The following is a 21,677-nucleotide window of genomic DNA, read 5'->3' as shown; positions in this document are numbered from 1 at the left end:
TATCTGCAACCTGACTATCTGTGTCACTAATTCAGCGAATTACAGCTGCTGTAGTTTCTGATCCAGACTGTTCGGCTTTTTCCTGCGGTACCTTGCAACACACACCTTGAACTTTTCCACATTTTGTCACGTTGAAACCACAAAGTTCAGTGAAAGTTGAAATCATACAAAGTAGTGCATAACCATGAAGTGAAAGAAAAATTAATTGTGTCTTTTTAGACAGCGCTTAAGAACAAACTTCACCATGAGGGACGAGAAAGACAGCAGAGTTGGGTTAGAAAATAATATTCCAAGATCCACAGCTCAGGTGGGAGAACGCTTCGGTCTTTAGAGAGAGAAGTAAGAAGAAGAACGTTCTTGTGAAATAAAGTCAGAATAACTCTCTTTTAGTGGTTAGTTTAATGTCAGCGACAGAAAACATGCGGAAGAACGCCGAAAGTTAACCTAAATGCAAAATGCTGCGTGTGGAGAAAATGAATCTTCCTATTATCTTGAACACACCGTCCCAGCAGCGAAACGTGGTGGTGGCAGCGTCATACTGTGGGGAAGCTACGAAGCAGCAGATTAGAGTTGATAGAGGATGAAAAGGTTGAAAAGCATGAAAAGGTCGCTCTGCAGTGATTGACTCGGGTCGAGAAAATTAGAAACAAAGTGTTATTTTCCTTCCACTTTGCAATGTATTAGCCTATCGCATAAAATCTGATCAAAACATATTAACGTTTTGGGCATAATTGATATGAAAACGTTCAAGTGGTGTGAAATCTTTTCAAGGTAAAAGGAGTCTGTCTGCATATGTTCTGCCTGGTTTGGTTACAGTTACGTATTGGTGACTAATAAAGAGCTCAGAGACGAACCGGCACCATCAGAAGCTGAAAAAGTGAGCAGATGAAGCAACGTAACGTTAGTATCTGTGGTTTCACCTCCTCTCCTCTCAGTAAGCTAAACTAGCTCTAGATCTTCAAGTTTGGCTGCTGCTTGTTTTTGCATATTTTATTTATGTTAAATCATATCTATTCTTTAATTTTTAATGGATCCTTTGGTGTTTAAGTAACGCACAACAGATAACTTTTTAATGGCTTTCATGTAACATGCATGAAGTCCAAACTGCTCTTGTTTATGAATGATTTTCACCTCAGAGGATCTCTGAGGTGACCTCTGTCTGACTTGTTCAAATAGGAGTCTGATTTAGCGTCACAAAAGTGTGAGATATTTAACTTGATGCTATTTAATTAGAGTGAATCTGTGTATCTGTAATTACTCCATCACACACTGGAAATAATGACTTGGCTCTTACTGGTGAACCCCATGAATCAGAGCTATGGGAGTCAAACTGGTGATGTGTGGTGACTCAGGGAAACTATTTCAATGGAAGTCCAACAGTTCTGCATCTGGAGGCGTTTCTCTTATAAATAGTAACAGCATGAGTTACCAATGAAAGCCTAAAACAATCTCAGATTGCTGGAAGAGAAGGGAATGTCTAGAGAGCTACAACACAGCCGCAGTTTAACAAACTCATCCGTTTGAAGAGAAGAAGCGCAAGTCCTTGATTGCTGCTTTCTTCAAAAACACAACAAGCTCCTCAAACAGACCTGCAAACATGTGAACCCCAGAGATGTCCTGTTCAACTCAGAGGTGAAAAAGCGGGACGCGTCGGCGCAAGGCCATTTTCATTTTCACATCTCACATGTTGCGCTCGCTGGGTCGGCTCAGAGAGACGGAGCTCCGTAATCTCCCCCCACCAACAACTGGAACAACAGAGGATTTGACGCTGAGAGCCGCAGGAAGACGATTGTCTACGTGTGTGCGCGTTTTCAGCTGTCTGCGCTCTCGTGGAGTATTAACGCATTTGGTAAATCACTTTCTGTGCAGAATGGCGCTCAAATAGGCCATCACATGAGACAAAGCATGCAATGTAGAAAATATCCCTTTGTTTGCAAATGTTTTCACTGAATCTTGTGGTTATTATTTTTGCTGGGGAGTCTTTAAATCCGCTTTTTGTTAGGCTGGGTGAATCTGCCGACAGCGACTCACCGCATCCTAGATTTAGTGATTAGAACAGTGTTTCTCAACCTTTTTTGGGCCAGCGCCCCCCCTAGCCTTTATCCAGGTCCCTCACCGCCCCCCACCAAAGAATTTGCAGGTTACTTTGCACTGACCATTATTTTATCATTAATATTACTATCAGTATTGTAGATGTTTTGATTTTTATGCTTGTTTCTGTATTTATCATCAAAAATAATACATATTATTATTATATTATTATTATATACATATTATTATAATAATATAAAAATGTACAGGCGTCTACGAAAAATGCAATGAACATTCGAGTTAAAATTGGTAGGCCTATCAGCAGCCAATCAGTGGAAAAAATATTCTTATTTTGTGCCATTTTCTAGTTGTTAAATATTACACAACATGACCAGATAAAAGATGAACAACATGCCAGTTTAAACTTTGATCTATTTGCAAAACGACTGAGCTCTGCARCATTAAAACATGGATAGAACTGTAACTACATTAATCATAACTCTTCTTCTCTTCAGTGTTTGTGTGAGTTTCTGGTGGTGCAGCTCTGTGCTGCCTTCAGGAGAATGGGRCATCAGAGTATCATCCATAAAACTTCACCCCCATGGCATTTATTGTGCAAACCAGAGCTTTCAGTGGAAAAACAAAAGTTTCAGGTCCTTTTAATGCCATACAAATATGAGACAGAAACATGGATTATATCTTTATATAGATTGATTTATAGATTAATAGTTTTACTGGACAGAGATTACAAAGAACAAATCTGGTTCTTAATCAAATCCTAATGAGTCAAATTGAAAGTGTCATGGAGTCATCAGCCTCATGACATTAACACTGACATGAAAAATAATATTGAAGAAATCAATATATCAAATCTAATTAAAAACATAAATAAGTGATAAGTTATTTACTGTTATGGTCTGTAAGATATATTTATTCTCAGTATAGATATGGTCTCAATAAACCCATGGCACTTCAACAATATTATTTTACCTTTTATCTATAAATAGTGTCTGTTTATTCTTGCCATACAGTCCTCTGTATTAATTATTGCTCGAAAGGTCTTGCCATACCAGTTTATTCCTCTGTATTTACTTTAGTTTCTTAGTTTATTCTTGCATTTTGTTCTTCATTCATTTCTATTTAGTTTCATTTGATTAGTTTTATTCTCTCTTGGTTTATCGCTATGTCCACTTTAGTTTCTTTCCTGTTGCTAGATTTATTTTATCATTTATTGACCATCAGTAATCTTCACTCATCACCTGCTGCGCCGTCTAATCGTCATGTGTTTCACATCATGTCTTGATATTTTTCACTGTTCAGCGTCGGATTCTCTGTTTTTATGCCATAATTCACATCTAGTTCGTCGCTCCGTTTCATGTCCCGCTTCTCCTGTTTCAGAGTTTTGCTCAATGTGCGCCTCTGCTTTTTTTTTTTTTTTTAGCCCCCAAGTTGCAGGGCGGTCGGGAAGCGTATTGATGGGGAAAAGGCAGACTGACATAAACCTTTTAAAACAGCGGAAACAATTTCTGCATTCTGATGATTAAAATTTAAAAGTGCTGTGTTGTTCTATCACCCCCGTTTCATATCGGACCACTTACAGTACCGGTGTTAACGCTATAAAATGAACGCTCTCTATCGAGGTATCACCCATGGAGGAATTTCTTTATGTAAATTGGTTAATTTTTCAGAGGGATACACAGTGAGGGTGTCGTGATTTTAGCTAGCAGGAGAAGGGAGCTGCGCCAAGAAGCTAACAGAAGCTAACAAACACTGAATAGAAGAAGAGCTGCCATCGATACAGTTGCAGCCAAGCATGWTTTAATGTTACACAATACAGTTTTACCAAGTTGCTCAAAGTCTAAACTGGTATTGTTGTGCATTTAAGGTGTAAAGTTTACCTTCGACCAAAGGCATCCCAGCGCCCCCCTTTTGTAAAGGTGCCCGCCAGCGCCCCCTGCCGTCCTCTGAACGCCCTCCGGGGGGCGGTACCGCCCACGTTGAGAACCGCTAGATTAGAATATATTTATCAGAAAAAGCTGAAGCTCAGGTGGAAGTGCGGACTTTTTTCTGCTGGAGCTCGTAAAACTGAATTAATCCTTAACTTTAGTCTTAACCTATACACACATTATCTTCCAGAGTTGTGCAAACGTCACACTAAACGCCTTCTTTCCGTCGTTTCATGTTTGCAGAAACGACGTGTTTAGAGTTCGTCGTTACTTTTCGTGGCAGCAGATTTAGTTTGGCGGTTCGGCAGCGCTCTGGGCTCTGGCGTCATTACCACATGCTTTCTATTCAGCTTGACTCAGAAGGCAATAAAGTAAGAAAAGTTTTCCCAGTCTGACTCAGATGCAGATGTTGACATAGAGAAACAAATAATGAAACAAAATCCAAGGATGCATTCACCCACAAAGCTTCAGCTTTTTGAGATCTTCACATCTGGCAACCATAAACTTCAGTGTTTTTATGGCACAACATAAATGAGAAGTGGAAGAAAAATTATTCCTTATAGTTTCAAAACACTCGCAGAAAAAAAAACCCCAAATCTGATAAGTTCTATATTTATTTTATGAAAAGTCTGCTTTACTCTGAACCCCCAAAATAAAATCCATTTTTTCTAATTGTTTACAGACTCAATCATCTGAAAAAGGAGAACGCATTGCATTCATCTAAGCCTGCAGCTCTTGGTATTTAGCTTAGAAAGTGAAAAACTAATACATTTTTTAAATATACATATAAAAAACGCATCTTTTTTGTATCAATTTCCACAAGAAAATGTCACCAGTATCAGTAATATTTTTGTTTTCTCATCATTGTGTCACAAACTAAATGCTTTTTTATGTTTACATAATTTTCCACAAACATCAGCATTCCATAAAAGAACTGAACTTTTAGTAAATGTTTCATTTATGTTTTGCTTTAAACCCTAAAGACAGACATAAAATGGTGGTTCTTGCAAAATTACCACAAATTTCCAGTAGTTAATATTCATTAAAAATGCTTAAGCTGCTTTTTTTTTTCTTTTTTCTTTTTTTTTATTTTTTTTTACAAAAGGTGATGTAACATTTACAGCTCTAGACAAGTTTTATGTTGCTGGATTGAGGTTGCAGACCTTTGATCTGAGCTGACAGCTCAGCAAGTAGAGAGTTGGAGAAGAATCAAGTGGAGGAGCTGCAGAAATCCACAACTCAGGTAGGAAAATCTGTTGACAGAACAACCAACAGACATGCACAGAAATCTCTAGTGAATCTGTGTCGCTGTGGTTACTCCACAACAAATCGAAGCATCCGGTTCGCTGACACCAAAATGAACACTGGACGTTATCGCCTTGATGGAGCATGGTGGTGTCAGCATCATGCTGTGGGGATTCTGTTCTTTCAGGAAAGTTGTTTGAAGAATCACTCTGGTTTAAAATAATAAAATCTTTCACTTAAGTATGGAAGCATCTTGGTAAAATATGAAAAAAAAAATGGATATGTAAAAATGAATAAAAAACGAAATGTTTTACATTTCAGTGTATTGTCTAAACAGTACATCATTAGTCTTCTCATTTTATTTTAAATTCAATTATTTAAAGTTTCCTGAATCAATGTTATGATCTATTAGTTTGGCATCAAACTGGTTTAAAAGTTATGGATTATTTTAAGAAAGAATCAGTTTTTGCTGAATGTAAGCTCGTTTTCAAGACGCCTTGTTTTCCCCCAAAAAATAAACGTCAAAACTCATCAAAGTTTATTTTTCCCAATTGGATTCTTTTCGAGTAACAAGCCGTGATCTGAATTTCTAAGGAAAATTACTTCACAACTTCCTGACAGTAGAAATGCTTTCTCTCCAGGAGGCGGACATGTTATGATGCAATCGGTGAAGACACAGGATTTCAAAGCAGCTGCAGCAGGGAGAGCAAAGCGAGAGCGAATATCCAGAGCAGAAAAGACCAAAAAGAAAGAGACGTTCAGGTAAATTTGCAGTAGACTAAACTGTGAGCCTGAATCAAGTCTGCCAAGAGAAAAGCAGAACATCTGAACAACATCTGGAGAAACTGTGGCTGAAGGAAGTCAGAGAAGAACGAAGAACAGCGACATCAGTTTGTTTCAAATGCACAAAAAAGGCCTCATTAGACCAAATCACTGAGATCTCAGCCACGTTTGTCAGGATTCTCCTTATCAACACAAACCTAAAAACAGGAATGACCCGAAGGTTTAACGGCCTTATTTGATTAATCACAAATAAGAAAAGCATCTTGTGGTGATTTTCATACTTTTCAAAACACAATGACTACTTTTTTCTTCATTTTATCACGTTCCAGCAGGATTTTATATACATTTGAAGAACTGCAACAACAAAAAAACTCCATAATTTCTATGATTTTTAGAGCAATTTGTCTACAAGGAAACAAGCTGAGTTATTTAATTTAAACACGTCCTGTTAAAAAAATAATGCAACACAATCTATTTTTGTTATAATTTATAGACTTAAAAAAATAGGCTTTTAAAACTTAACCCTAAACATTTTAACACGCACTTCAAAAACACATTTTTATTGCTATTTCGATTAAATAAATAAAAAAATGTTGTATATCTAAATAAGACTAAAGTGAATTCAAGCTTTGAGAGAAGAAATGTAACTGTTAGCCTTCTGTTAGTACTTTTTTTGAGCACCACTTCCCCTCCACTTTTGACCTAATTGTTATGAAATCCGAATATGTTTTCTGATGTAGCTGAAAATAGCTGTACTTTAAATACACCCTGTCAGATTAAACGGTTCTCCTTCGTCATTTTACATCTTGTGATTTGCAGCTCTCAGACGTCGGGAGGTTTACAGAATCAGACTAAGCAGTAAAATATTTCGTGTCTCCTCCCACATGATATCAAATTTTTCGCGATGATGGAGAGGAGAAGCATCCACAGATTCAGTCTGTCTCACTTTTCCTGTGACTCAATTTAAAGCGAAGCTGCTCCGCGAACCCAGAAACTAAACTGTATCAGACTTTTTGATCTTAGAACGAGCAAGTGAAGGGATTAAATATTCATAAACGGTGACAGGTGAATGGATTGGACTGATTTTTACTCTGAGAAATCTTTTTCTCAGACCACAAGACGGTAATAACTTGAGTCCATCTCCAAAAACTGAGACAATTTTAGCATCGATTTATTTGTTTACGCACCTCTACTTCTGACAAAGCAGCAGCCGCATTGACTGAGAAGTTTCCTGAACAGATGCTGACACCCGCAGCCTCGCTGGTGGCGACCCCCTCTCATGGTGATGCGCTCGCGCTGCTCCGCTCGACACCATCAGAGGCAGACGCAAACACGAGCCCTCTGACACACACACACACACACACGCACACGCACACACACACACACACACACACACACACACACACACACACACACACACACACACACACACACACACACACACACACTCTACTCCCACGGTGATCCCACGGGGACAGGAGAGGAAAAGTGTGCAGAGAGCTTTCCACTCATATTCCAAATGTGACGAAGGTGAAAAAACGCCGAAAAATAACGACAGTCTTGTCCCATGGTACGGCAGAGTCAGAGAGATGCTCCTGACTTTGGATCAGAACCGTCTCTGAATGGTGAGACAGATCATGAGTGGGGCAGAGAGTGAGAGAGGAGGAGGAGGAGGAGGAAGAGGAGGAGGAGCTGCGATGGGAGACAAGCTGCACCGCAGCATCTGGTTCCAAACTCCTCCTCTCTGCTTTTATTAACTCCAGTTTTATATTCAGAAAAAGAATAAGCAATTAGTAATTAATTACTAATAAGCAAGTCATTTCTGATTTTCAAATGAAAATCCAAAAACTGTGGCATTTGACTGCATTTAGAGACACATTGCTCATCTGGAAACAGAAATATTCTCCTTACATCAGTCAGATTGGAGGAAGTACAGCTCTGTCTGGAAGAAAAAATAAGAGACCACTTAAAATGATCAGTTTTCCTGATTTCACTCTTTATAGGTTTATGTTTGAGTAAAATGAACATTGTGGTTTTATTCTACAAGCTACTGACAACGTGTCCCAGAAATTCCAAGCAAAAATTTAGTATTCATTTGCAAAAATGAGAAATGGTCAAAATAACTTTAAAAAAAAAGATGCAGTTTAGCTCCATCTATTTTCCCAATAATTTTTTTTTTGGCTTTGTTTGACCTGATGAGGCTGTTTTAATGAGAAACAGTGTCTCTAATGCTGTTTTATGTCTTGATCTTATTATTTGTTTTAACACCGAATTGATTGTTTTTGTATGTAAAAAATGAAATATTTGAAAATACTGAACTCATTTGATTGCTGCTCGATTTTCCAATACAGAACATTGAATTATCTTGTGTGAGATCGACGATACAAACAAACTTATCAAACCTTTAGGTGTCTCCATGGATCCAAACCTCAGGTTTTTTTAAAAATCACCTGAAGTGTGAAACTAAATCGACCTACTGGCACTTTTGAAATGCCAGAACAGAGATCTTCCAGTCAAAAACATGATAAAATAAAGAAACGCTGCTGCATGATTTCATTATTAATAATAAGAGATTACTGCACTGCCGTCTGCTGAAGAATGATCCAAAATGTTTCCACTTCCTGCCAAAACCACCAGTGAGCTCGGCTGATGGGGAAAGTGAACGGCCGTGTCACTCTTACTTCAGAGGACGACAGAGCTCGTAATGACGATGCTGTGAATTTCCACTGAGGTTGTTTGTATGGACTATCCTCTAGAACACAGAACTGTGGGGCTGTGGTTGATCTCAGTGAGAGAGAATGTTGCCTTTCCTTCAGGGGAGAGATGGATGAGATAGAGCAGCAGCACAAATACCAGGAAGTTCACTGGGACAGGAAGCTGGGCTGAGCCACAGGGTTCAGTTCTCTGCAGAAACGACCGATGACGAATCTGAAGTTTCAGTTCTTCGAGGTATAAAATAAATATTTCATAAGTTTTGGCTATTTTTCTGTATTTTAGTCTCTTTGGTGGACTCTTACTGCTTCAAGAGAGAAAATGGAGACATTTTAGACCTTAATAGTGGAAGGAAACGTGGTTAGTTCGGGGTTTGCATCACCCAATGCATAATTATTTTTAATTAAATAAGCATTTTAGATCAAGAGAGATGCAACATGTCTTTAAAGTAAAAAAAAAAAGGATACTTTTGTGCCTGTACATGTGTAATAAACATGCACAGCAGAGCCTAATCAGGAAGCGGAAGCTTTAAAATGCCACAAATAAAAATCTGGAGCAGTGGAGCGTTTATGTTCAGTTCCCTTTCCTGTCACACTCCCGCATAAAATCCAGCTCCACTGTTTCCTTTTCCTCTTCGCATTTCCTCTTCGACTATTCTGCCAGCACGTGCGATCCTTCCTCACATGGTGCGCGGCATCACAAGCCAAGCAAACCAAAACACGACCAGCTGCAGAGGAATGAGCACAGCAGGAACACAAACAGAGCTATTTCAGGCACGTAGAAAGAAAATGATGCGCAAAACAAAATGGATTGTGGAAACAGTTTATGACTAAGACCATGTTGTAAGGTGAATGTTGCGGATGTTCAAGTGACACTGTGACTGAGTGGCTGCAGCTGAAGTCGCAAAGAAAACATAAAGTCTCAAGACGGCGATCAAACCAACAGAACATTTTTATCTAAAAGTTACTCGAAGTTCCAAATGTGCAGGAGTAAAAGAATCGTTAATGACGTTTGTAAAACAGTGGAGTGAGTGTTGAAGTCAAAATATTGGAGTTTTTTTTGTGTAGTTTATTCTGTGTATGTGTGAGTCAAAGACATTGAAATAGCTCTCAAAAGGGTTCATTAATACCAAATCACATCCTAAAACATATCTGGCCGTTGTTTAATCATCAGGTTCAGCTTCGATCACTGAGTGCATTTAAAACGTTGAACTAGAGCTGAATAAGTGGAGTGGAAATCCGTTTAAAAACAGAAGAATAAGTGAAGACAACTTCACCGTCGCCACGCAGCGAATGCGTAGAAAATGGCTTAAAATGCTAACAAGCAACATAAATCTATCTCCCTGACGGCTGTCCACTCCCATGACCATGCCGCCCTGGGCTGAGAGCCATAGCTCCTCTATCAAGACCACCACTGCTGAAAGAAAACCAAATGTTATAAAGACTCAAACCGACGACTCTGAAGCAGAAACGTTTCATCTGAAAGCCAAGCGCTCACCATCTGAGCGCCGCTGCTCAAACTCGCCACAAGCAGGATTAGATTCAAACATATTTATGCACGAGCTCAAAGAAAGCTAAACATGGAAAAAGTCTGCAAAGAACAAAGTAAATGCTGCTGCTTCTGTCTGCGCATGTAAACACACGGCTCGGCTCTCTGACAGACTGAGGACGACGGATCACAGCCACACGCAAACAACCCGGTTATCTTTCAGCAAACTCTGCCGACATCATGATCCGTTTCTGCTGAAGCGCAGTGATCTCCCCACAATGCAGGGCTGCTGCATGTGCATGCCTTCTGCTGTGAGCAAACACAAGCTTTACAAGTCTGCAATTCATCACCGAGGCGGTGTAACATGAGACCTTTGCTTCTGGTCAGTCGGCGTGTCTTGGTGAGGATCAGAGGCCTTTTCGGCGAACGTCAGCGTTGTGAGCACAGCTCCCCTTCACGGGGAACCAACGAGCTGCAGGCAACAGAGAGCAAACTGCTCTAAACCTGTTAGCAGCACAGGAGGGTCAAACTCATTTTCATTTTGGGCCAAATCAAAAATCTGAATGTTCCAAAATGGCTAGTTGGGTCAGAATATGTTGATAAAACCCATTAAACTGTTAAAATATTAATAAATAGCTGTTTGTTTCAGCATTCAATACGTGTTTCTTAAAATTAAATAATCGCTGATCAGTGCCTCCCGGATTTTTGTGATTGTTTTTACATTTTTTGCAATCAAATTTGCAGATTTTGTGGGACTAATTTAGAAATATTTGTAAGGAATTTTGTGCTGATGTATGATGTTCAATGTGATTTTTTTGCTACTCGTCGTTTCAGTCACAGACTATAGCTTGACATCAAGTAAGGCTGAGGCAGCAGTCACTTAAACTCGATATTTTTGACCAATTTTGAGAAAAAATTGCAGCAAAATCAAAAGAAAAATGTGGGGATTTGTTGATTTTGTGTGAATTTTGCGAATTTGTGAAAAATCTGGAGACTTATTGATGTAATTTGGAGTCTAGGGGGCCACGTAAAAAGCTGCGGTGAGCCAGATTTGGCCCCCGGGCCTTGAGTTTGACACCTGTGCTTTTCAGCAAAATCCAGCAGTTTGTTTTAAGTCGATAAATATTGATGAAAAACTATTAGTTCAAATAGCAGGTTATTTCACATATAACAGGGGGGAAAAAATGTCCTTTCGTCAATATTAAGCAAAATATGGTTCTGCAAGCTCTTTGTAAGCAAAGATTGTTCTCTTACTTTGTGTTGATCGCTCACATAAAATCCCAATAAAACAAATCGACGTTTGTGGTTGTAATTTCACAAAATGCAGAAACATTCAAGCAGTTTGGATATGTTGCTGTACCTTTAAATCCTGCTGCAGCCATGCTGGACATCTTGGCACAGACAAGCTGCGTCCTGATGTCCTGACGATCCTCATCTGACGGAAAACTCTCCCTGCTGGTTTCTGAGACCTGATCCACAAGGCAGAAAACCGAGTGAACGCGTCAGGAAGACGGGAGAAAGACAATGTATCTCATAGAAATTGTAGTGTGGGATAAAGTGTAAAATATTCAGGAGTGAGCAGCAGAATAGAGGATCACAGCTTCGCCTCTCTTTTTGCTTATCTGTCAAATAAAGTTGTCTCTTATCTCATCTGAGGAATTTCTCTAAGGGGCAAAAAAAAAAAAAGAAAAGATAAATGAACCTGATGCTGCGCAACATGAACTCAGACAAAGAAGAAGTGAACTTATTTTATGTTTGAGGCTTAATTGATCAGAAAAAGTTGGGGGGAAAGGCACATTTTTTGTTTTAATTGTCTTTATATTGATAAATTCAAACAGATGAACAATTTCTCTATTTATAAAATCTAATTCAAATCAGAAATATTTACAAATAAATGTACTAATACATATAAGGAACAACTTTAATCTGACAGAGAACAGCTTTTCACACTCTTACGTTTTGAGATCTTATGAAATATCTTCCTCTATTGTGTCCAAAATAAATTCTGCAATAATTTAAGCTTACTGATTATTAAGAGCAGCTCCACTGTTACTTTAACAATCTTTATACTTTAGAAAAGTTGATGCCACAGACCAAACACTCACTTTTCCAGGACCATCAGTCTTCCCCTGCACTTTTGCCAAAGCCTTCATTTTGCCTTTTCCTCTTGAATCCTCCTTTCACGTGTTTATAACTCATCAAATACGGGTTTTATTTTGAGAAGGATTCCAGACAAACGTCTGCATCATCCCGTCTAATATTCAGAAGATAAACAGAAGATAATTCCCTTCCTCCGTCAGTTCTTTCTTTCTCCTTTGGTTTGCAGAAGACAATGAGCCGAGCGCAGACGCCTCTGGTCGATGTCTGGTGATCAATCAACCCAGGCAGGTTCGGTCCCGTCCCACAGAGCTTTGTTCAGTCTGTGAACAACGCAGTCTTGGGAATAAACATGTAGGGCCTTGCAAAAGTATTCACAAACCAGAATTTTTCAGTTTTCTTTCTTTTTTTTTTTTTTTTTTGTCATGTTGAAACAACAAACTTTGACATATTTTATTGAGACGTTTTTTTTTTTTTTTTTTTTTTTTTTTTGCCGTTGACCAACTCAAAGTGATGCACAGCTGTGAAGTGGAAGGATAGCAGGCATGGTTTAGGTTTTATTTTTAGAAATGAAAGCTACATCAATGCTTAGCAGAAACATTTCTCCTTGTCTATTTGGAGTATATGACCCCGACCAGCTCTGCACTTCGAGAGACAGCGATGTTTTAGCCAAAACAGCTCAGATTCAGTCAGATCGGATGGAAAACATCTGCAAACATCAATTTTTCAAGTCTTGCCACAGATTCTCCTTTGGATTTAAGTTTGGACTTTGGGCCGTTTTACCACATAAATATACTTTGATCTAAACTTACAACCCAAAGAGCTTTTCTTTCTCTCTGCCCTCTATTGAATACAGTCTGCACACAGCAACAAAACTAGCTCATTAAAAAGAAAATGCTGTTCAAGTTTTATAGTCACCTATTGTCAAAACTGTGTTGTTGTTGTTGTTTTTTTTAGGAACAATGACAAACATCAAGTAATTATTTAAAAAAATGAAAACAGCACCAAACTACAACTAAAAACATTAAATGAAATTACTGGACAAAAATGTAACATTACTTATTCCTGTATTAAATCCCATGGAGATACTGCAGAAGGAAAAAAATCAGAAAATATACTAAAACTAGAAGATTTTGTGCCATTTTTGTATTTATAAAAAACTTAATCTTTACATGTTTTGTCACCTCAGCTCTACACATTGCACGTGACATTTAGAGCAAAGAGTTTAATTTTATCTTATAAAAACACTTTTTTACCACATGTTTGCCAGGACTTTTTATCTCTTTCATTCTTTCTTCCATAAAGGCTCAAATTGTAGATTTCAGGACTGGAAAATGTTCTTTCAGGCGATTCTCCAAAAGAATTGTGTACAAATGAACTTTGCGACAATCTTAGCGCTTAAATTGAGTCAGATGTAGAATTAATGTGACATTAACCACATAAACAATAAGGCAAACTTGGCTTTTTAATGGGTAATAAAATGTCTTCAAACACAATAAATGCAGAGAATTTTTATCAGAGCTAATCATGTTTTTTATTCGGTAACAAAAAGAGGCTAATTCACATTATTGGGATCCTATTATCAGGACCAAAGTCTTATAAGAGAGTAATTTAGCTCTGAAATGCTAAAGGCTGATTTCCTGCTGCACGTTGGTCAGACCTGATTGAATTTCACTGTCTTATCAATTAATTACATTCCGCTTCATAAGCAGCTTACACTTCTTTTATTACAGTACATTTCAATTAATTACCTGATTGTTGGGAGACTGCATAACTCTTCCAATTTTGGACAAATAAAGGATAACATTATTATTATTATTATTATTATTATTATTATTATTATTATTATTATTATTATTATTATTATTATTATTATTATTTTGAAAAGAAAGTTACTAGACGACATGTAAGGTTTTATTTCTCATAAGCTGGACTGTTATTCCTAATCATTTATTGTGTACTCCTATTCCCCTTTATATAGGTTGAACTGTATTCAAATTAATCTGAAAATGAAAACAAGGCAACAGAAAAACACAACGGATGTGCAAAGATCCAAGTTTCCAGCCTGAAAGCATTAAGGAAGCAAAAATGAAATTGGTCTGAGAGGCAAGTAATCCTCTGTCCTGAAAGCTGTTTTAAAAGGGATGAGCTGAGCGCAGCAGATAAGTCAGCAGCGTCTCCGCTCGGACTCGGTGAAGTCTTCTCCTCCTCCCAGCTTTCCGTCAAAGTTTGCAGATGGGTAATCTTCATCTGTTTGCAGAAACTGCCGCTCTGGAGCAACTCTGGGAGAAATCAGAAGTTATTTAGAGGACATGACAGAGGAGTGACCCTGGATCACTGAGCCGCTGCCCTTCATTGGTGAGTGTACAGACTTTACCAATATTCAAACTGCGGCGTTATTTCTTTTCTTTCTCTAAATCGTGAAAAAACACGTTGACACACATAGGGCTGTTGTAGTACAACAATATTGAGTGCTCTAGAGAATATTTCTTCGATTAATCGAGGTATCGTCTCTCTCTCTCTCCCTCTCTGCCATTCCTACCGTTTACTCCAAAACCGTGACGACGCTGTTCTGACAGCAGAAAACCTGACGTACTTCGACCATCGCGCCGCAAAATTCAACAATCCTCATTTGTCTCCAAACCCTCACAAAGCACCGCACAATTCACCACCATGCTGCTTGCACTTCACAACAACTCACTGGCGGAAGTAAGAGCGCGCCCCTCCACAAATAATGATCTGGATGCGCTACACAATAAAACATAATTTAACGAAGCTTCGAGGCAGATAAAGTTTCCTCGAGGAATTTTATTAATCGAGGTATTCGAATCATTCTAGGAATCGTTTCAGCCCTTAACACACTACCATCATCAAAACATATATTTACAACAGTTTATTCATAAATAAAGAGTCTAATATTTTTTATATTGATATTCATCACATTGTGTGTGAAGCATACTCTGCAATATGTGTTTAAGAGCCTCAAAAGAAAGTTTTGATTTGGTGTAATAGCATTTTGATGTCAGGACCTAGCTCAGCGGCTCCACGCGTTTCCTCATTTAACCCTCCTGAGTTCAGCGGCGTATTTTTACTGCTGATCCACTTACCCCCCAGTAAAAGCCCACTGATCTGATGGCGTTACATCTGTGACTCACAGCAACGTACGAGTCATAATCCCTGACTCTTCCTGCTCCTTCCCAGCCTGTCAACAAGAAAACTATTGACTCTGTTTGCCAATCAAGCAGATCTAAAATCTGATCCAGAGTGTATCGAAACACAACATCAATATTTGACGAGGCCTCTGTCTCGAACTTTTCCACATTTTGTCACATTATAACCACAAACTTCAAGGCATTTTGTTGGGGATTAAGATGCTTGACAACTAGATTTTGGCAAAGTAGGAGGAAACAGCCGCCTACTTTTAGGGTTTGTTTGCCTCTTGCAGCTTCACACATGACTGGACATTTTGCAAAGTCGTCTTTACAAAGTAGCTGGAAACTCAATCAGATTGGATGGAGACGGTCTGTGAACATTACTGTCCGTTCTAACCTAGGGATATGATTTGATCTGAGCCATTTCATTGCAGCTCTATCTGTATGTTTGTGGTGTTTGTAGTGTGAACCTCTGGCCAGAGTCTTCAGTCTGCTGCATCTTCCAGTCAGCATCATCCATGAGTTGGGATACTTGAAAAACATTTGACAAATTTAAAGTGTTCAAATTCATCAACACAGTGAAGTCACAGATAACTCTACTTCTTTACAAAGCTACAAATGACCAATTACCAGAAATTATTTAAACATTATTAAAGACTAAAGAGAAATGTTATAAGTTATGGTGGGAATCACAGTTTAAAACATGCAAATTCAGAAATACTACAAAATCCTTTGTCTCAGTAAAAGTTTGGGAGAATTTGAATATTGAACTTAGACAATGTCCAAACAAAAAAACTGTTAAAATGAACATTTTACAGGTTTAGGGTTGTGCCATAATGAGTAGAGCTCTATGATCTGAGTTTTGGATATTATTTAGTAACGCAGCTCTAAGCCTGCACACACAGCTGTGTGTGTACCTGGTCTTCATGATGTCAAGTCAAGTTTATTTATATAACACATTTCCGGAACAAGGCAGTTCAAAATGCTTCACATCATAAAACAAAATAACCAATCATGAAACAAGTAAAAAAAAAACATTCAGTTTTCTCAAATGGCTTCATCAAAATCATTATACAGATCAGATGTGTTCATCAATGTTACACAGTTACCACCAATCAAAAGCTTCCTTAGCCTTTGATTGACTTAAAGTGTTTTGCAGTTTTCTGGAAGTTTGTTCCAGATTTGTGGTGCAGTTGAATGCTGCTTCTCCTCGTTTGGTTCTGGTTCTGGTTCTGGGGATGAAGAGCAGGCTAGAACCAGAAGACCTGAGTGATCTGGAAGGTTGATACAACAAAAAGTCTTTAATGTATTTGGTGCTAAACCATTCACTGATTTATAAGTATTTAAAATTCTCTGAGCTACAGGAAGCTAGTGTACGGACTTCTAAAATCTGCTACATGTTCACTAAAGTTCTTATGGGCTCCAGGTCTTTTTGCTGATTTGACAATCTTTGTTTTTATTTTTTATTTATTTTTTGCTTAGATGTGACCAAACAAGTTGGAAAGTGAGTCCCTTTCCAGTGGTTCTGTTGGACGATGGCCGCAGCAGCAGAGGACCCCCACCTGGGCGCAGGTCCGGATGACGATGACGAAGACCCACCAGGACCGGATTCGGACTCTGACAGCGTCCTGTCCGATGACTCTGTGCTCCCTGAAAGCTCGGTGGAGGCGTCAAACAGCAGCGCAGCCAACACCGTGTACGAGGCGTGCGTCCGCAACGACTCGGCCGCTCTGCAGAAGGTTCTGGAGAGAGGGGTCACCAGGGAGGAGGTGATGGAGCTGGACGTTAACGGATGGGTGAGAGTCTAATTTGTGATGACGCTTCAGCTTCTTGGAATTCAGTGCAGCTGCTGATGTTTGATCTCACCGACAGAACGGCCTCATGGTGGCTTGCTGCAAGGGTTTCCTTGACATTGTGCATGGGCTTCACACCTGCCCCTTCATAGACATAAATCATCAGGATAACGAAGGCAACACGGCACTGATGATTGCATCTCAAGGAGGTGAGTGCAATAAGATACAGCAGAAAAATGCTGCGGATAAATGACTAACTGAGCAGAGAACGGAGTGATTATCTGGTCTTTCTCTCCTCTTCTTGCAGGTCATATATTCACGGTGATGTATCTCCTGAACTACTACCCAGGTGTTGACACTGAAATAAGGGACTGCAGAGGATTCACAGCCCTCATCAAAGCTGCCATGACCGGCCGCTGTGACGTCGTAGCTGCCCTCGTTATGGCCGGTATGTAAGGATTAACGAAAAGATACAGGTTCTGTTTACAAGGATGGGTTGTTTAAGGAGGGTTATGTCCAAAATCAACGTTTCTTTTAGCTTTAAATCATGGTTTAATGTTAGTCCCTCATCAAAAACATACCTGGAGTGCCAGCTATTTGCCCAAAGCTCCTCTTTGGAGCCGATTTCTCACTCAGCTCCTCCAGACTAGCGGCAGCAGCAACTAGCAAACACCTGAGAGTCTGTTCAACTCATAATGAGAACTACTTCTCAGTCCAATGCTCCTGAGAACAGTAGTTATCGGCATCATGGAGAAGCATTGTAGTGATAATGAACTGAAGGTGGAGTTTGTGAAAGAGCAGGAGCTTCTTAAAGAGACAGAGGCCAATTTCAAAACATCAAACTGAAAGGTCCATTTCTTTTAACTCATGTTTAATATACACAGTATAATTATAAAAACTGCAGGTAACATAGTTACTTACTTGATTGTGCAATAAAATGGTAAGATGTGCCTAGAAAATGCATAATGCCACGACATGAAAAAGATTTTGTGTCTTCACTCATGGCTTTCTTTATATTTCGCTCCAAAGATGCCAGAATTTCTAATGTTTGTTTAAAGTTGGTTTTTCAAACAACTCCTGGTTTTCTGAACGTCTTTGGGGTTTGTTTAAAGTTTTTATTTCGAGTTATGTCTTTTCTTTATCAGGCACAGTAACTGAATAGAGTAAAAAAAAAGCAGACAAATTTAAAAGAAAAACTTCTGATTTTGAGAAACTTAAGAGAAATAATGATCCAGAAAAGGATCATTACATTAAGGAACGAATTAAAAGGATATTCTGGATGTCTAAACCATTTGGACCTTCATGTGTAATGAAGGGAATTAAACAGAAAAAGCAGGGAGGGTGTTGGATAAAAAGATTCCTCAGCTCCACAGAAGCGTCTCAGTGCTGCTGGTGACAGCAGACATGTTTCATCAGCGCCTATTTAAAGCTGGCTGACTCGGTTCCTGAGTTAATGACTCGGTGACGCGTGGCTGCTTTAAGGGATCATTCTGAGGGCATTATCACATGTCTACTGTAATCTCCTGACTGGTCCTCCTGCCAGGCTATAGATTAGGTACTTACTTCTTTTTAGCTCACATGTTTTTCAAACTCGCTGCTGTGACTGACCAGGTTTATGGTAAACATCGCTTTGAACTGTGATGAACAAAATCACGGTGCAGCTAATGGACTTTATGCTACTTCCAACACTAACTAAACTCCCAACCAGTGAATTTTGACTAAGGAAGTCAGCTGAATGTCTAGTCAAGTCATTATTTTTTGTTTAGGACATTTCAGCAACACGGCTGTTCAAAGTGCTTCACGTCATAAAAACAAAATGCAGACCGAACCAGAAGATACATTAAAGATACAACATCAGATCTTTAATGTGTTTTGGTGCGAGGTCATTCAGTGATTTATAAACTTACGGAAATATTTTTTAAGTCTATTTTCTGAGCTACAGTGAAAGGGCTTTAAAACTGGGGTGATGAACTCTATTTTCCTGGCTTTAGTGAGCAGCAGTGTTCTGGATTAGCTGCAGCTGTCTGGTTGATTTTTTATGCAGACCTGAGAAGACACTAAAGACTAAAGAGCCAGCTTTTCTTCCTCCACCTCCTACTCATGTCTTTCTTTCCTTTCAGGGGCTGACGTAAACGCCGTGGACTCCTTCCGGGGACGGTGCGCTCATGACTGGGCCCTGAAAACAGGTCGCTATGAGACCTTCCACCGTCTCCGCCGCCTCACCGTGCGGCCGAGAGCCGAGCAGTTCTGTGAGAGCTACCTCCCAGAGTGGCCCGACCTCGTGGGCAGAGTGACCAGGGCGACGTCTCAGAAGACGTCCGCAGAGAAGATCACACTGCGGCTCAAAAGCACATTTGGATTCCGCTTTCCTCGTGACCCCCTGGAGAACGGGGTCATGGACCACATGGTGCGCATGACCACCAGCGTCCACAGTCCGCTCGTCGTGACCGCGTGCCACCCGCTGCTGCCCACCAGCCCACCCGAGGTGGGGAAGAGACGGCTCGCAGTGCCGGAGCTGGTGAAGAAACATCCGCAGAAGGATCTGGGAGACGGCTCGGTGTGCCACAGCAACGGCTCGGTGTCGCACGTCTCCCCCAGCATCCACTCTGCTGAGACAGTGGCCTCAGTGTGCTGCCCTGACACCGAGCGCAGAGGCAGCATCCTGTCGGTGGCCTCCAACAAGGTGGCCACCGCCTTCATCCCCCGAAGCATGGCGAGACGCAACAGCGTGTTCCCGTCTGGGTGCATCCCTCAGATCAACGTGAACAAGCCTACAAACCCGACGCCAAAGAAAGAGAAGAAGAAGAAGAAAGACAAGGGCTACCTGGAGCCACCTACGTGGAAATACAAGGAGCACAAGGACGAGAAGAAGAAGGAGAAGAAGAACGCCGAGAAAGACAAGGAAGGAAAAGGGAACAGAAAGGATAAAGAGAGCAGGAAGGCAAAAAATTAATGATGGAAACAATTAACCCCAAGGCACCCTCCTCTGGATATTGACAATAATTCATGATTCACGCAAAAGCATGCCTGAATTTGATCTTCTAGACCACTTAAGGCTGCTAAAAGCGTTCTAGTGAATGTTTTATTTTATTTGCCTTGGAGTTTGGGGACGTTCAACTTCATGCCCATCGGAGGAAAAACATCTCAAATCAGCCCTGAACCCAGGAAGCGTTTCTTCCACACAGACATCAGCTTAGAAATGTTTTGGCAAGATTTCGCTTCACCTGAAGCTCTAAAAATCCCAAAAATACCTCAAATGTACAAAATATTTATATGCAATGTTAAACGGTGTAGCTGTGTTTGAACATTTTTGGTATCAGTAAAAACTCCAGAGACGTTTTTTCATAAGATGCAGCACATAAAACCCATGTTGGATCATTTATTGACAGATATAGTGCCTACATCATCACCCATTTAAAACCAGTAAGTCACAGATCAGGTGTTTGTCTACATTTGTTGCCATGTGGAAGCTAAATTATTGCAGCGTATTGTACAGTAGGTGGCTCTGACTGCCTGCAGGATCACGCTTCTCTTTGGAGTCCTCTAAACCTGCTGAGACAGATTTCAGCTCATCTGGTAGCAACATCGTGCTGCTGCTCTGTTCGCTCTTTGCTCGTCAGCAATTTGGATATTTTGGGGGAAATGCAGAAACTTGTCCTCATGCTGCTGGAACAGAGAGGCCACCTGGACTACTGTTGAGCTCAAGTTATTAAAACCAAACATTTCCCAGAATCATCTCCAGCTGCTGCCACCAGGGTTAACGCGCCGCATGAGAACGTTTACAGAAACCCTTCCAGGAAGTCGCAGGGCCTCTTATTATTCAGGCTAAAAGCTGTTCAGATGATCCAGCTCCTCTGAACAGCAACTACAAGATTTAACTTTCTGAATTTGGTTTGCATATATTATAAATGCCACTATTTATACTACTGACTTATTTATGTTTGAAGTATTTTTATTTTACCAAAATGTTTCTTCTGACTGAATATTAACACTTAGTTAAAATCCCAAATAAAATGTGATGGAAAACCTGTGAAGGGAGCTAAAGATTAGGGTGATGGAGAGGAGACCTTCCGGCCTCATCAGCAAAGATAAATCGTCAAAATAAAAACAGAAAACGCGAGTTGGCAATTAAAAGGACTTTGAGAGCAAAGATGATCCCACTATTCATTTGGAGGAGTATAAATAATAAGTAAATAAAAATATTTGCTTTAAACCGATTGTCCGTGTACATCCATCTATTCCCACTTGTCCGTGCACAGTCACAGAGGACAGCTGGTTTCTATTTCCAGGTGGTCAAAAGGCAGAAAACCCGGAACACTTTTATTTTTTTGACTCTGCTTGTTTTCTGATGCGATCTCTTTCAATAAATGTGTGTGAAACGTCTTTGTTTTGCTCATATGTAGCTTTTAAAATGACTCCTGTGACCCAAA

General features: G+C 39.8%; 2 protein-coding genes across 3 annotated transcripts in view; one reads left to right on the top strand and one right to left on the bottom strand.

Annotated features, from left to right (window-relative positions):
• LOC103465265 (rho guanine nucleotide exchange factor 25-like) overlaps window positions 1–7,634 on the bottom strand; it is a 26,412-nt gene extending 18,778 nt beyond the window's left edge. Inside the window, exon 1 of the mRNA XM_008409914.2 lies at window positions 7,193–7,634. Coding sequence (XP_008408136.1) covers window positions 7,193–7,286 — 94 coding nt within the window. The 5' untranslated portion in view covers window positions 7,287–7,634. The remainder of the gene's footprint in view (window positions 1–7,192) is intronic.
• Window positions 5,084–21,677, top strand: ankrd33ab (ankyrin repeat domain 33Ab). Of its 2 annotated transcripts, XM_008409917.2 has the most exons (7): window positions 5,084–5,220; window positions 5,864–5,984; window positions 14,563–14,660; window positions 16,937–17,250; window positions 17,327–17,456; window positions 17,555–17,695; window positions 19,368–21,677. In XM_008409917.2, exons 4-7 carry the CDS (start codon window positions 16,990–16,992, stop codon window positions 20,198–20,200), a joined length of 1,365 nt encoding a protein of 454 aa, XP_008408139.1. In that variant the 5' UTR covers window positions 5,084–5,220; window positions 5,864–5,984; window positions 14,563–14,660; window positions 16,937–16,989; the 3' UTR covers window positions 20,201–21,677. The 2 variants fall into 2 exon arrangements, with proteins under 2 accessions (XP_008408139.1, XP_008408137.1); XM_008409915.2 differs by lacking the exons at window positions 5,084–5,220; window positions 5,864–5,984 and having other exon boundaries at window positions 14,489–14,660.

The sequence above is a fragment of the Poecilia reticulata genome, linkage group LG5 (assembly GCF_000633615.1).
Source record: "Poecilia reticulata strain Guanapo linkage group LG5, Guppy_female_1.0+MT, whole genome shotgun sequence".
Classification (NCBI taxonomy): domain Eukaryota; kingdom Metazoa; phylum Chordata; class Actinopteri; order Cyprinodontiformes; family Poeciliidae; genus Poecilia; species Poecilia reticulata.
This window is presented reverse-complemented; position numbering and strand designations above follow the sequence as displayed.

Excerpts from the sequence above, each read along its gene's own strand:
- ankrd33ab (XM_008409917.2), top strand. The coding sequence starts at position 16,990 with ATGGCCGCAGCAGCAGAGGACCCCCACCTGGGCGCAGGTCCGGATGAC. Across the intron at positions 17,457-17,554 it reads GATGATTGCATCTCAAGGAG|GTCATATATTCACGGTGATG; the intron begins GTGAGTGCAATA and ends CTCTTCTTGCAG. Across the intron at positions 17,696-19,367 it reads AGCTGCCCTCGTTATGGCCG|GGGCTGACGTAAACGCCGTG; the intron begins GTATGTAAGGAT and ends CTTTCCTTTCAG.